This window comes from Epinephelus lanceolatus, chromosome 22 (assembly GCF_041903045.1).
Source record: "Epinephelus lanceolatus isolate andai-2023 chromosome 22, ASM4190304v1, whole genome shotgun sequence".
NCBI classification, from domain to species: Eukaryota; Metazoa; Chordata; class Actinopteri; order Perciformes; family Serranidae; genus Epinephelus; species Epinephelus lanceolatus.
Window position 1 is genome coordinate 10145894 of NC_135755.1, and position 15838 is coordinate 10161731.

A 15838-nucleotide genomic window follows, 5' to 3' on the forward strand; every position below is an offset into this window, starting at 1 on the left:
TTGTAGGCATATGACCACACATAATCTGAGGGGACCCCTCCATTATTGATCCCATCAAACAAAATGGGGGCGCTAGAGAGCTAATTTCTTATCTAGGCCTAACCGCCATATGGATTTTTACTAAACTTGCTAGATTGATAGATTGTTCATACAAGGTTATTGGGGGAGGTAACTGAGTGCAGAGATGGCAGATGGCAGATATGTAGAACAGGACGCCTCAAGGTGACTGGAGAAATGTAACTCTAATTGGCAACTGGGTGGCGCTATAACAACAGAAAAATGCTTCAAAATGGCTAAAATGCGACCGATCGCTGTGGCTCCCCCTGTGGACCAATGTTGGTTTCTTCTTCTAATTTTTGGTATGACTAAGTCATGGTATGGTATGCTGTACATAATCACGGAAACTGTCAGTGTGTCATTCTGTCAGTCAGTCATTCTGTCTGTCCCACGTTTTTCTACTCACTGACGTGGTCAAGCTATGTGAAACTGCACATAGGCATTGAGGATTGGCATAGGTAGAAGGTGACAAAGCTACCAATGGGTATGGACTAGTTCTTATTATTTTTAGTGTTATTTATATTTGTCTGACAGTTTCGATACAGTGAGGATTAGGGCTGGGTATCGTTTGAAAAATTACGATACCAGTACCAATACCAGTACACTTAAAGTGATACCAATACCAAATGAGTACTGCATTCGATACCTAGATGAGTAATGTTAGTAGCTAACCATTAGGCTACCTGATGTAGTCGATCGCTGTGCTTGTGTACTGGACGGTGTATGCTCTCGAGACGCAGCTTGAACACAGTGCAGCTATCCACCCTCAAGTTCTCTCCTTGTTTGATTAGATGCTTTTTCATCATGCTATGCTACATGTGTCACCTGTTTTTTCCCAAAATAATTTTTCCACATTTTAAGCACTTGCCTTTGTCAGAAGCCTCCGGCATGTAGTTGAGCCATACTTTGGACTGTTTTGGATGCATCTCGACACAACACAACTCACAACGTGCTCCCTGACTTGAAAATCATCACAGAATTTTTCTATATCTGTGTACAAAAAGGATCGAATGAAGTACTCATTTGAATGGAGCAGTTTTGATACTACTTGGTATTGGATTATTTCGGTCGATATCTAAAAGGTATTGAGTACCGATACCCAGCCCTAGTGAGGATACTTGTTGTCTTTGTTGTAATTAGTGCCATTTGTAGTTCTACTGTGGTTAATCTATTGGTTTTGTTTGTTTTTGATTATTGTTTTGTAGTTTTCCTGTTTTCTTGTTGTATTTTTTTTCTTTTTGCTGTCGATTTTTAAATATGTATTTGTTTTACACTATGATGTCATGTTTGCTTGTGTGGACCCCAGGATGAGTAGCTGCCACCTTGGTAGGGACTAATGGGGATCAAAATAAATAAAGCTTTACTACTGTATTGTATTCTTCACAAATAAACAGAACATTGAGAAAGTATTAATTTCTTAATTGAAAAAAATAAATAAATAATCAAAAACCAGAAAATTAAATGTGCTCTTTAAAAGTATATTTCTGTAAAATGCCCCTACAGTGGGGTTTACTTATTGTAAAGAGGTGATGATTTAACAGGGCAAACACAGGCAGCAGACTCTGTTAGACGAATCCGTTCACAGCGCTCTGAGCTTCCACAGCATCTGGACAGACGTTAAGAGTTGTCTGCAAAAGGGAGACCATCACCCCACCTGGTGGACATTTTGATCTAAAGCACTTTCATTTCACAGACACAACTGTCTGACCCTGATCTGACTGAAGACCTGAGACTTACAGAATCAGTGACACCATTTTTAACAACGTCTTATTTCCTTATTTATATCATATTTTTCTTATTTCAAACATACATGTTTCATTATTATTGTTGTTTCATTAATATTTTTAATTATATTGTTGCTGGCAATTATATTCCAATTCATTTTTTGATTATTTTGATTGTCCGATTTTACTTGCCTCATTACTATCCTGAAGTGTTTTCATCCCAGCTCAACCAAAGCAAGATGCTTCTTCAATGAGAGGCGAAACGTCTTCAAGAAACGCAAGCAAGTCCAGTTGCCTAAGATATAGCATTACCATGACCTGGATGACTGAGAATCTTCACCAAAGCACTTTGTAACTTTGCTTTGAAAAGTGCAATATAAATAAAGTTTATTATTATTATGTTATTGTAATGAGGTACTGCAAATGATTTGCCAAAATATGTAACACATAAAGGGACAAATTATTCATACAATTAACAAAACATAATCAACCATAACTTTTTAATGACATTTGTCTAAAAACTGGCATAATGTAACCTCACAGTGATGTAAAGAACAGTAAACTGGCGCCCGCTCCTCAAATTTCTCACAAGTGATGATGGGCCTGGTGGCTCCCTCACTGACGCTAGCTACCTCCTGGCTAGTAATGTTAGCTGTAACATTAGCCTTCTGGCTATCGTTTGCCTCTTTAGCCTGGCTGTGAGCAGTTTCCTGAACTGACTGAAGAAGCTGGTCATTATATTATGAAGTGGGTTTAAAGCCCTTTCCAGCTCTGTCTTTTCTGGCATCCTGATTTATGTGCAGGTCCTGGCAAAGCAAAGAAGTTCACTCATCAGCTAATAGTTCATTAAGATTGGCAAATTTCTCAGGCCATTGTATTTTTTGCAACAGTTGCATACCAGACAAAAAACACGTTACTAAAGCAAAAATAAGTACTGTGCAATGTTTTTTTTAAAATAAGATGATGATGATAATAATAATAACAATAATAATAATAATAATAATAATAATAATAATAACCTTTATTCATTAAGCGACTTACGAATATAAAACTGAGGAAATAAAAAACAGTCTAAATGAACTTAAAACTCAGGCAAAATAAGGAAAGGCTCTCCGATAAAAGTAAGTTTTAAAAGGGACTTAAAGGAGATCACTGACTTGGCCGAACTGATTTTCTCTGGCTGGCTGTTCCAGAGCGTTGGGGCCCTGACAGCAAACATTCTGTCCCCTTTAGTTTTCAGCCTCTGGAACAGACAAATGATCTCTGCCTTTAGACCTCAAAGTACGTCCTGGCGTGTACGGTACTAAGAAGCCTGAGATATAGCTGGGAGAGAAACCATGAAGAGTCTTTAAAGTAATCAGTAAAATCTTCAAATCTATTCTAAAACATACTGGGAGCCAGTGTAAAGAGGCTGAAACTGGAGTCATGTGATCACGCCTCTTGGCAGCTGACTTCTGAACAGTCTGGAGTCCATTAATAGATTATTCAGGCAAGAAAAGAGCCTGTTCCAGTGATACAGGTGTGAAGAGATGAAGGTGTGTAAAAATGTCTTTAAAAGTAAAAATGGATCGCATTTTTGAAATATTTCTAAGATGATATAAACATGATTGCACAAGCTTTGTGACGTGTTGCCCAAAACTTGAATTACTGTCAATATACTTGCAACAGGATTGATATTATCTGATAGGGGACCAGCAAAAGGCAGAATTTGTTGAATAACGTGTGGATCTAACGATCAGGTTTATTTGTGCATCATCAGCATAAAAATGAAGAGAAACCATGTCTCTAAATGATGTGCCCAAGGGGAATAAAACTGGTCCCAGGACCCACCCCTGAGGCACACCATACTTGATTGTTTTGTTTCAAAATAAAATTTGGTTATCATTGCCTAAATTTAGGATGAACATGATTATTTTTGCTGGCGTCCATGGGCACCATTAGTGGCTGGGACCCAGAAAGTGTTTTGTGATCTGTGTTTGTGCAGTTTTTCCATTGTAATATTGAAAAATACTGTGCATTTAGGTGGAGGTAAGGAGAGTTTATTTGCAAAGCATCTTTCCAACACAGAGACAATTAAAAATGCAGTACATAAGGCAAATAAATGCATTAAAAACACATTAAAGAGGCAAATAAATGTTAAATCATCAAATTAATCATGTCAACTAGCTGGAGCTAGTTACTACAAAGCTACAAAGCATGTACCATAAAATATATTTTAAAAAAATCAGCATATAACATCTTCAAAAGAAAGGTTTTGGAAGGTAAAACTCAGACTCTACTCAAGAGTTTAAACAGTATGATGAATATTTGCTGTGCACATAACTATTTTCATTACCAAAGAGATGACATTGAAGTGCAAGATAATCTCAGGAGTGTTTTCTCTTATTATTTGGAATTATATTCATGCTTAGATTCATTTTATAAGAGGAGATAACACATTTTAATCCAAGCGTTAGTAGCCTACCATCACTGCATGATTGAGATTTAATGCCAAGTATAAATACTTCAGCGTAAAACACTTGCTAGTTGTTACTGTGGTACTGGTGTAACACTTGGTAGTAGGCAAGGACATTCTGGTAATACTGAGAAATAGCGAATTGTGTAAAAGGAGGACACAGAATGGAGGAATTAGAAGGCGGAAGAGGGGGCTTAAACATAGCTGGAGGAACTGAGGTTTGAAAAGGAGCTGAAGGGGATGGTTGACTGTGAGTGGAGATGATGAGACGAGCTACTGAAGTGGTGGAGGGTGACTGAGAAACACTGAATGTCGGGTGAGAAGCATTCGTGGTTTGAAAAGCAGCTGTGCTCGTTCGATTCAGAGAATCTGTGAAAGGAAAAGTGGTAACCTTGCTGCTTGAAGAAACAGACAAACTACTCTGAGATGTTGGAGAAATTAATGGCTCAGTTGTCATTGTTGCAAGGTCAGTAGTACTTGGTGCTAGTGTAAGTTGAGGATCAGTTGAGTCTGAAGTGACAGAGATGTTACTGAGAGTGGTGGTGGCTGTTTGCGGCGTAGAAGAAACTGCAGCAGTAGCTGAGGAAGGTTTAGTAGATGTGCTTTCCTTAGAAATAATAGCTGTCTGAGTCGTAGCTGTGGCTGCACTGACAGAAGGGGTTGATGTAACAGCGACAGCAGAGGGTGCATATATGGATGTTGTTTGGGGCATTTTACTTGTTGGAAGCTTGGCAATGGCAGATGATTGTTGGGTAGTAGTTGCTGGATGAATAGTAATGGCCTTTCTTGGAATGGTAGTAGTTTTGTGAGGACTTGTTGGTTCAACAGACATACTGTCTGGAGGACCTGGGTAGTTGGTCGCAGCAGCAGAAACAGTAACGGCTGGAACAGTAGCAGTAACCTCAGATGGAATTGCAGGAGTTATCACAGACTTAAGAGTTTTGGTAATTTTAGGAACAGAAGTGGCAACAGGATGCTCATTGTTTAAATGAGGAGTGTTACAGTGAGTAGTTACAGAAGCAATGTCAGAAGAAAGTAGATTGATGTTGGAGACATTTGTAACCAAATTTCCCAGAGTTGCCAAAAATGTCCCTGCCACTGTTCCTGAAAATGCATTTCCAAGTCCAGTAAATAATCCTGTTAAACCAGCTCCTAGACCCCCGAGAGACAAGCCACTGCCTGTGATAGCTAATGATGGTACTACACCTCCTGCTGCTGCTGCTGCTCCTCCTTCATTTCCTCCCTGCTCCACTCTGTTTTTGTTTTCATCCTCATGTTTCTTCTTTGTAGTTGTGGTAGTGGTACTAGTGGTGGAAGTAGTTGTTGTAGCAGTTGTAGTTTTAGTGGTTGTTGTAGGAACTGTAGTTGGAATGGAAGTAGTTTGGGGTGCAGTAGTTGTGGGAAAAGTTGTGGTTGGATAAGTGGTAGGGGTAGTTGCTACAACAGATGTTGTGGTCATGGGGAGAGTGGTTGTTAGTACAATAGAAGTTGTTGGTGTTTCTGTAGTTGTAGGTACAGTGGTGCCCAAAGTGGTATCAGCAGTAGTTGAGGGAGTACTGGTTGTCGTAGTAACGTGGCCAGTTGTAGTTGTGGGAGGGACAGATGTTGTACTGGGAGGGGAAGATGTGGTGGTAACAGGGGCTGATGTAGAGGTTCCTGGTGTGGTAGTAAAGAGGCTAGATGTGGTAGTATGAGGAGCAGATGTGGTACTGGGAGGGCCAGATGTAGGAGTGCCAGCTGTAGTAGTAAAAAGGCCAGATGTGGTTGTAAGAGGGGCAGACGTAGTACTGGGATAGACAGATGTGGTAGATATTGGGAGTGATGTGGTAGTATGAAGGGCAGATGTGGTACTTGGAGGGCCAGATGTGGTTGTAAGAGGGGTGGATGTGGTAGAAAGTGGGCCAGATGTGGTAGTATAAGGGGCAGATGTGGTAGAAAGTGGGTCAGATGTGGTAGAAAGTGGGCCAGATGTGGTAGTATAAGGGGCAGATGTGGTAGTATAAGGGGCAGATGTGGTAGAAAGTGGGCCAGATGTGGTAGTATAAGGGGCAGATGTGGTAGAAAGTGGGCCAGATGTGGTAGTATAAGGGGCAGATGTGGTAGTATAAGGGTCAGATGTGGTAGAAAGTGGGTCAGATGTGGTACTCGGAAAGACAGATGTGGTAGAAATTGGGACTGATGTTGTAGTATGAGGAGCAGATGTGGTACTGGGAGGGCCAGATGTAGGAGTGCCAGCTGTCGTAGTAAAAAGGCCAGATGTGGTTGTACGAGGGGCAGGCGTAGTACTGAGAGGGACAGATGTGGTAGATGTTGGGAGTGATGTGGTAGTATGAAGGGCAGATGTGGTACTTGGAGGGCCAGATGTGGTTGTAAGAGGGGTGGATGTGGTACTGGAAGGGGCAGATGTGGTAGAAGGTGGGTCAGATGTGGTAGAAATTGGGACTGATGTGATAGTATGAGGGTCAGATGTGGTAGTGAAAGGGTCAGATGTAGGAGTGCCAGCTGTAGTAGTAAAAAGGCCAGACGTAGTACTGGGAGGGGCAGATGTGGTAGATGTTGGGAGTGATGTGGTAGTATGAGGGTCAGATGTGGTAGTGAAAGGGTCAGATGTAGGAGTGCCAGCTGTAGTAGTAAAAAGGCCAGACGTAGTACTGGGAGGGGCAGATGTGGTAGATGTTGGGAGTGATGTGGTAGTATGAAGGGCAGATGTGGTACTTGGAGGGCCAGATGTGGTTGTAAGAGGGGTGGATGTGGTACTGGAAGGGGCAGATGTGGTAGTATAAGGGGCAGATGTGGTAGTATAAGGGTCAGATGTGGTAGAAAGTGGGTCAGATGTGGTAGAAAGTGGGTCAGATGTGGTACTCGGAAAGCCAGATGTGGTAGAAATTGGGACTGATGTGGTAGTATGAGGGTCAGATGAGGTACTTGGAGGGCCAGATGTGGTAGTATGAGGAGCAGATGTGGTACTGGTAGGGCCAGATGTAGGAGTGCCAGCTGTCGTAGTAAAAAGGCCAGATGTGGTTGTAAGAGGGGCAGACGTAGTACTGAGAGGGACAGATGTGGTAGATACTGGGAGTGATGTGGAAGTATGAAGGGCAGATGTGGTACTTGGAGGGCCAGATGTGGTTGTAAGAGGGGTGGATGTGGTAAAAAGTGGGCCAGATGTGGTAGTATGGGGAACAGATGTAGAAGTTCCTGGTGTGGTAGTAAAGAAGCCAGATGAGGTACTATGAAAAGCAGATGAGGTACTGGGAGGGCCAGATGTGGTACTAGGAAGGCCAGATGTAGTAGTGAAAGGGTCAGATGTAGGAGTGCCAGCTGTAGTAGTAAAAACAGCAGATGTGGTTGTAAGAGGAGCAGGCGTAGTACTGGAAGAGACAGATGTGGTAGATATTGTGAATGATGTAGTAGTATGAAGGGCAGATGTGGTAAGAGGAGTGGATGTGGTAGAAAGTCACTGCATGAAAAAACAGATTATCGACCCTGTAAACTCCTGCCGAGTTCCATGATTCCCGGCAATTCACACCAGTTTACAGAGAAGTTTGCCTGTGCCTTAAACTGCCGGAAAGGAACACCGGGGGTGGGGGGAATGATGAGGATGTGGGGGTCACACCTTCATGAATGGCTGTAATTAGCATTTGAATGTTACTGCTGTCTGGCCTGGCTGGCCTTACACAGACACCCATTGGATGACACCACAGACATTTGAAAGGAAAGATCACTTGTGATTGGACAGTAAATCTGTTGCTACTGGACACATGTGGGTCATTATAATACATGTGTTGTATGCCCCTCCCATTTAATACTACTACCATAATAATAATAATAATAATAGTTATACTAATTATAATACTAATAAATAAATATATATATATATTTATTTATTTATTTATTTATTTATTTATTTATTTATTAATTATATACACACACACACACACACACACACTATATTTGTATTATATAAATAATTATAATAGTAATAATAGCAGGCTAATAATGATGTTGCTGAAAACTACACTGCAACCAATATTAACTGAGAAAAAACACATTTGCCAGGAACATGTTGAAAAAAATTAATGGTTTATTAAAAAAACATGACAAAAAAACAGAAAACACTCAGTCTCAACACTTTCAACAACCAGTGGTTCCCTGGTCTGGGTCACACACTGGGCCCATGTTGACAACAGCAGAGGAGCGTTCGGCCCGCAGGTCGAGGGCTATGCTTCAGGCCTCATCAAATGTCGCTTTGCTGCATCGGAGTCATATTGGGTCGGTGCCAGTCTATCTGAAGTCAATATGAAGTCTTTTGTGGTGTGTTGCCACATATTTGGGGTTCATCTCCAGTCTCTCCTGAAGTCTTCCACATAGGTCGGAGAGCTTGTGGCTCCTGAAGGATGGAAGCCTGACAATCCATCCAACTTCCCCGTCAACGGAGTGATCCTCTTCATCAGACATCATGTCTATGGTGATGCCCCTCCAGAAGTCCACTTCCTCTGTGGTGGCCAAGACACTCCTTCTCGCTTCAAGCAGCTGTAAACACAAGTAGTGCTATTAGTACTGCTCTGTAGACACAATAACAATAGACATTTCTGCTGATATATGGGTCAATGACATGACATGCATATTTTTGTGTCTGAGTGCAATATTTCCTTTTAAAACAATTAAATCAATTCATGGCATATATGACTATATATGCCATATACTATAAAACCTGTTCAGTTTGAATATATTTTCAGTTACATTACAGTCAACCCTATCAGTCTATTGCATTGCAGCCTAATCCAGTTGCTTCTATCCAGTTTTTGATTAATGCATTTATTTACATATTTGTATGATTATTTTTCTGTATTTAAATGTTTATGTGTTAATGTTTATGTGCAAAATAATTTTATACATAAAATGCATTTCATCAATTTTGAAAAGACTTTTTAAAAATACCTGTTAAGAAGCTTTATTTGTCATTGACCCATATACATTTTTTGGACTGGTCCCTCAAATGGACTTGTGTGTGTATGTGTCACACACATACACACACAAGTCCTCTGTGCAATGACAATATAGTAAAATTCTTATAAATCTTACCCTCTTCCTTCTCTGTCTGCTGTGGGCTGAATTCTTAATGGCTGCTGCCTGGTCAGCAAGGTCTGGTTTAGTGTACCTGAAGTTCCTCCGGACAGTCTCATAGTATGTCTTACAGGCCGCTGGGAGAAAAAATATATATGTCAGAAAGAATAAAAACTAGCCACAGGAAATTAAATAAAAACAACAAACAAAACACATAAAACCTACATGTTACTTACATAAAAGGACTCCCCTGTCCACGCCGTCCATGTCTGATGTGGTAGTAAAAGGGTCAGATGTGGTACTGGGAGGGCCAGATGTACTTGGAGTGGTAGAAGGTGGGACAGATGTGGTACTGGGAGGGACAGATGTGGTAGTAAAAGGATTGGAGGTGGTAGTGGGAGGGCCAGATGTACTTGGAGTGGTAGAAGGTGGGACAGATGTGGTACTGAGAGAAGTAAATGTGGTAGACAGTAGGTCAGCTGTGGTACTAGGTGGGGCAGATGTAGTAGTGAGAGGCGCAGATGTTAAAACTGGAGAGGTAGCAGTGGTTGTGGGGGAGGCAGAAGTAGTTGAAATAAGTGGTGGGCAATGGCAATCTTTGTTAAGTTTTGGGTAAAACTGAGTGACAGTTGTGTGGAGAGGACATTGTTTTCCAGGAAACACTTCAAATACTGAGCTAGGTGTACTCAGTTTATTATAGAGCTCTGCCAAGGTCTTAGTCTGCAGATATTTAGAGCTATCTTTGATGTTTTCACCCCAGTGCGCACTTGCTAGCCATTTATTCTCACTATGACTGTAGCAGCAGAATGCTGACCACAGCATGGAAGGAATATTAACCCTGTCCTTTAGCTTGTTGTTGCCAGGCTGTGCTCCAATTACCAGAAAGCCTTCTGTAATATTATTGTTGTTGATGCAGTATTTATCCAGAACACATTTGATGCAGCTCTCCATTCTCTGCCAGCTTCCTTGGTTGAATGACTTTTCTTGTGGAACAATGTTGGTCAGGGTAAAGGTTGCGTTCTTGTTATTTTCAGTTGCTCCATAAGAGCATGGAAATAAATGTCCTCTGTCGTACACTCCGTTGTTTCTGTAATCAATATCCCCGGCCTGCTTGTTGTAGATCTTGTTTCTGGATACTCTGACCATGTTCTTGTTGCGGCGTATGTTTTCAAGCTGTAACAAATGAAACAGTAAGTTACTGATGCAGTCAGGGTAGTTGTAAAGTAGATTAAAGACGCAAGTTCATTGTGACCTTGACCTTTGACCCCCAAAATCAGTTCATTGTTGTGTCCAAGTGGACGTTTGTGCCAATTTTGAGGAAATTCCCTCAAGGTGTTCTTGAGACATCGCCTTCACGAGAATGAGATGGACCAGGTGCCAATATCCTTGATTTTCAACCACAAAATTTAATCAGTTTATCCTAAAGTTCAAGCAGATATTTGTGCCAAATTTTAGGATATTCTCTCCGGGCCCTTCGTGAGATAACGTGCCCACACAAATGAAACAAACCAGGTCACAGTAATCTTGAACTTTAATCACCAATATCTAATCAGTTCATTCTTAAGTTCAAGTAGACATTTGTGCCAAAGTTTAGGATATTCTTAAAGGCCCTTCTCAAGATAACATGTACACAAGAATGAGACCACCCAGGTCACAGTAACCTTGACCTTTGACCACCAAAATCTAATCAGTTGATTGATGAGTCCCAGTGGACATTTGTGCCATATTTGAAGGATACCCTCAAGGCATTTCACAAGAATGGGACGGACCAACAGATGAACAACACAAAAACATAATGCCTCCGGCTACGGCTATCACTGACGCAGGGGCATAAAAATGGTAGAAACCTCACGAGGAGCATCTGAGGAGATTACAGGAGATGCTGTGGGCAGTGTGATTTTTGCAGCATAACTAGATTTACAGTAGTAGGCTACATATGTTGTTTTGCAACTATGGAACATGCAGTGGCAGAACAATATACTGTATGTCAGCTGTTTATATAAAAGCAGTACCTGTGGTTCTATTTTCCAAGGAGTATCGGGTCTCTTACCCCCGTCTTCTCCTCTGTACTTGTTAGCAGAAAACACTGGAATCCTATTCTGCGTGTCGTAAACCGTCACAAATGTTCTCACGTTAGTCAGAGTCTGGCAAATGACTTTGTATCTGTTCTGGTCCAGGATTATCCCTCCCTCCAAGACTCCTGGCACATCTGGTGGAGTTTGCTCCAGGAGAAACTCTGCACAGTCTGACATCGAGTGCACCACTTCAGTTACTGAAGGAACGATGGAAAGGAGGAGGAGAGCAGCGAGGGGCAGGAGGCAACACATCTTCAGTAATGTCTCTGTCCAACACTGTATCACTGGGAGGAGAGAACAAAACAAATGATCAGCAATACAGTTAAGTTAGGCTGCACGTACAACTACAGTTGATTTTGTTCTGTTTGCAACACAGTCAAAGGTTGACAGTTGCATGTCAAGTCAAATATTTATGTTGAAGACTTTTTCTCCACTCTACCAGGGAGCTTTTTCATCAGATGGAGAGATCCCAGACTTTAAAACAGGGTTGTTCACACTATGTATAAATTCTCCGTGTCAAGGTAGAAATTAATAAAGAAGCCATGAACACATTCTCTGTTTAACAAACCAAATACCAACGGACAGGGTTAAGTGGACAACACCTAAAATAAATACCTTTTTCGACACAAAAATATATTTTTTACATGAAAGTGTTTTAAACAGTTGACAATTACTTAAAGAAGTTGATCCAAACCAAAAACATTTTTGACATTTTGGAGTGGGATTGAATTAAAATAAGTTAAAACATCTTAAATGAAATAGTTTGACCATAAAATATCACCACAGCTTTTGGATAAACATGAATTTGCTCCAAATTAATTAAGCTTTTTTTTTTTTTTTTAGAATTTTTTTTTTGGGCATTTTTAGCCTTTAATGGACAGGACAGACATGTGTGAAAGAGAGAGAGAGAGGGAGTGACATGCAGCAAAGGGCCACAGGCTGGAGTCGAACCCGGGCCGCTGCGGCAACAGCCTTGTACATGGGGCGCCTGCTCTACCACTAAGCCACCAACGCCCCGATTAATTAAGCTTTTTGAGGCCAAAGCAAAACGTGTTGGTTGTACTTAAATTGAGTTTGTCAGATTATAACAGACTCATAGGACTGAGTCAATACTGCCAGAGTTGGAAATACTGAAAAAGATGTATGCAAATAGTTACCTTTACTATTTAAAGTTAAACCAGTGCATTCTGTTTAAGAGTGTATATTAAAGTTTTTATTTCCTTTTCCAAATTACTTGATTTGTTTTGATCTAGTGCTCAATCTTGACACGCTAACATCTATCTGCCTTTTAACAGTATTGTAGTATCAAAGTACTTCGTATGTGTCCAAATATTTTACATTACATTCACATAAGATTTTGTAAAAACAGATTTTATTTTTGTCTGTTAAAATTTGCATTTAGGATACGCTTATTAATACAGCTTAATTCACTGGGTTAGCAGAGAATTACATCAGCATGTTTAAAGAAGCTTGTTAGAAGTGCAAAATCATAAACTTGTCAGCTGTGTTGTTTAGTATTTCTTCAAATATTCACTAAAATTATAAATATAAAGAATAAAATAAAGCATAAACAGCAGGAAGGAAATCAAAGAAAAAGCTTACCGCCCTCAGGTGTCCTGAATATCAGCTGAGTTGACGTCCTTCAGTTCACACTGCAGTGGACACACAACTGTCTTCCTCAAATATCAACTGCGTCTGAGGAGGAAGTCTGATTTTTATTTTCTGCAGGAAAGTGGGAGTGTTCATATCATCATTAATATGTTTACTCTTAAATAGCCCTTTTCTAGCCTGACCTAGAGTACACTCATTAGCACCGAGTGTGACTGACCTTTAATGAAGCACTTTCAAAGACACTTAAAGATGTGTTAAATAAAAACAACACAAACAACAATAACACAAAAAAACATGAAAATGACAGAACAAGAAAACTGAAACATTTGAGCTAATGGCATTATAAACAGCCATGGCAGCACTGGACATAAAATAAAGTGGACAATCAGCTTTAAAAGTTGAGTTTGGACAAAGTCTAGAAAAATCTGCACAGAGTAGAGGCCACAGGAGAGGTGTCAGTGCAGATGAAGAGGTTATATAGATAGTAAAGTATACTGCCGTTTGAGTAAAGCAGTGTTTTTCTAATGGACGTCTAACTACAGAGGCCGAAGTGAAATTGCAAAATCACAAAAATGCAAACGGCCCCATCTGGAGCCAGTGTTTGGTTTGTCCATTTTGGGCTACTGTAGAAACATGGCTGTGTACCTGCTCCCTGAGTAGATATAAACAGCTCATTCTAAGGTAAGGAAAACACGATTCTTAATTTCAGGTGCTTATACGCTGAAGACAACAAACTTTTTATATTATATTCCATATTGCCAGTCTATACCCCTAAATCCTACACACTGGACCTTTAAGTAACTTTAAAATTTCTGATTTACTAAAACTGAAACCAGCTCAACAAACATGATCCCTTAAAGAGCCGCCTTTTCTTCAGGGAGGACTAAATATGTCTCTGTCTTATGAATTTCTGATAAGCAGCTTTCACAGAAATTTCTTGTTCCTTTTTTGAGGTGAAAAAATCTTCACAGCACTGGCTGATCGTTACGCTCACTGCTTTGAGCGCACAGTCATGACTGAGCGTTTCGACATTTTCCTCTCGTAATACCTGGGGATTTGAGCAGCTACATAGTTAGAATGATTCGAGAGCCTTTGGTGGGAAAATCAACAAACACAATAAAGTGAATGGGATAAAAATCAGATTTTAAAGAGTGTCTGGGGCATGTTCCCCCATTTCCCCATTTCAAGTGGAAACTATGACCTTGCATTTCACAGTTAAGACTAATAATCCTTCTCAGAATAACCATCAAAAGTGGAAGACTCCACTGCAGCTGCAGGGCGGCACAGAAAATCTGAACCGTAGCATTTCTATTTAAGAGAAATGAAAGTATATGCTTAGAACTCCGATCCAACATGAATTCAGAGAATTGTTTTTAAGACAAGTGAAACATGCTGCACAGACAGACAGAGGTGAAGGTTCTTCTACGGCACTGGCAATGCAACTGACACTGTCTTTTAGAAACGACATACGTACGACTAGCTTGTAGCCATAATTGTGTTATATTGAGAAACGTAACTGTCAAGTTAAGTCAAGTATATTTTTATTATATAGCCCAATATCACAAATTCCAATTTGCCTCAGCGGGCTTCACAACCTGTACGGCATGAGACACCCTCTGTCCCTACACCCTCGCAGCAGATAAGAAAAAACCCCCCTAAAACAAGTCTTTAACAGGGAATAAACTGGAGGAAACCTCAAAACGAGCATCTGAAGAGGGCTCCCTCTCTCAGGACAGACAGACGTGCAAAAGATGTGTGCACTAAATAAGCAGCATAATTACAATACAGGAATCCATATGCATAGAATGTGATCGTATATGAAAAAACAGCCCGTACGCACTCCCAACTTGTCAAATACCACCGCTTTGTCAGTGATTTTGATGTCAGAGACACACCAGACACTTCAGTTTTAGAGGCAGCAGGCAACAACCCAGGGCCTGGTTGTTCAAAGGGTATAACCCTAATAAAAATAATCCAGTTCAGTCAGGAACACTTTAGTCAAAGAAAACTTTATTTCCATTTGCAGTATTATATTTGGCGGTATGGCTCTGTTCTGGGGCCCCTCTGCCTTTCCTCAGGCCTATGCAGAAAGCCTCTTCTACGTACCTACATGGAAAGCATAAAGCTGAGAGAGCACACCTCTCTGCCCTTCCATGCGCCTACATGGAAATCCCAATGCAGGGAGAGCAGCATCAAAGACAAACAGAAATGACATTGATAAGTCAGACACAGCATGAAAAGGAGGAGCTGGCGTGGAGGCAGGTTGCAAAGCCGCTTGCAGAGGAAGCAGCTAATGTTGCTGGGATGTGAGCTGAGTTGAGCTACAGGAAGACCGCCAGCCAGTCAACGCTACTCCTGCCTATGGTTTATAAGGCACTGCATCAAGAAATGGGCCACCTGAAAGTAGAGAGAGTACTGACCCTCATCCGAGACCGCTTTTATTGGCCTCACATGTAGAGGGATGTTGAGCATTACATAACACGAGCGCATAGTTACAACAAACACCCCAACCAGCCAACTAGAGCTCCCCTCACCAACTTCATTACTACGTACCCATTCAAACTGGTTGCCATTGATTTCCTACATTTGGAAAAATGTAAGGGAGGTCAGGAATAAATGTGCGCAACACTTTAGCTTAGGAGTGATTTAGAAAAATTCTCAGAGCAACTCTGAGCAAGGAAGAGACATAAACTTTTACCTTAGTGAGGAGGTGTGGCGGACACTGTTGCTAGGTATGATGCATTCTTTTAATAGATGTGATTGGTTGTCACAGACACGCACTTCTGAGCCTGCAAGGTGAGGACACCCAGTGGAAATGAGATGAACTGCAGTGCTGACTGTGAAAGTGTTGT

The 15838-nt window shown here is 40.9% G+C and overlaps 2 protein-coding genes across 2 annotated transcripts; both read right to left on the minus strand.

The window, feature by feature from the left end:
- Nucleotides 1–3739: 3739 nt before the first annotated feature.
- Nucleotides 3740–7855, minus strand: LOC144459938 (uncharacterized). Its single transcript, XM_078164773.1, has 3 exons — nucleotides 7850–7855; nucleotides 7162–7463; nucleotides 3740–6992 (listed from the first exon to the last, which is right to left on the minus strand). Exons 1-3 carry the CDS (start codon nucleotides 7853–7855, stop codon nucleotides 4304–4306), a joined length of 2997 nt encoding a protein of 998 aa, XP_078020899.1. The 3' UTR covers nucleotides 3740–4303.
- A 444-nt stretch (nucleotides 7856–8299) lies between these two features.
- On the minus strand, nucleotides 8300–13086 carry LOC144459837 (uncharacterized). Its single transcript, XM_078164558.1, has 5 exons — nucleotides 12978–13086; nucleotides 11313–11659; nucleotides 9537–10473; nucleotides 9319–9437; nucleotides 8300–8766 (listed from the first exon to the last, which is right to left on the minus strand). Exons 2-5 carry the CDS (start codon nucleotides 11625–11627, stop codon nucleotides 8518–8520), a joined length of 1620 nt encoding a protein of 539 aa, XP_078020684.1. The 5' UTR covers nucleotides 11628–11659; nucleotides 12978–13086; the 3' UTR covers nucleotides 8300–8517.
- Nucleotides 13087–15838: the final 2752 nt, after the last annotated feature.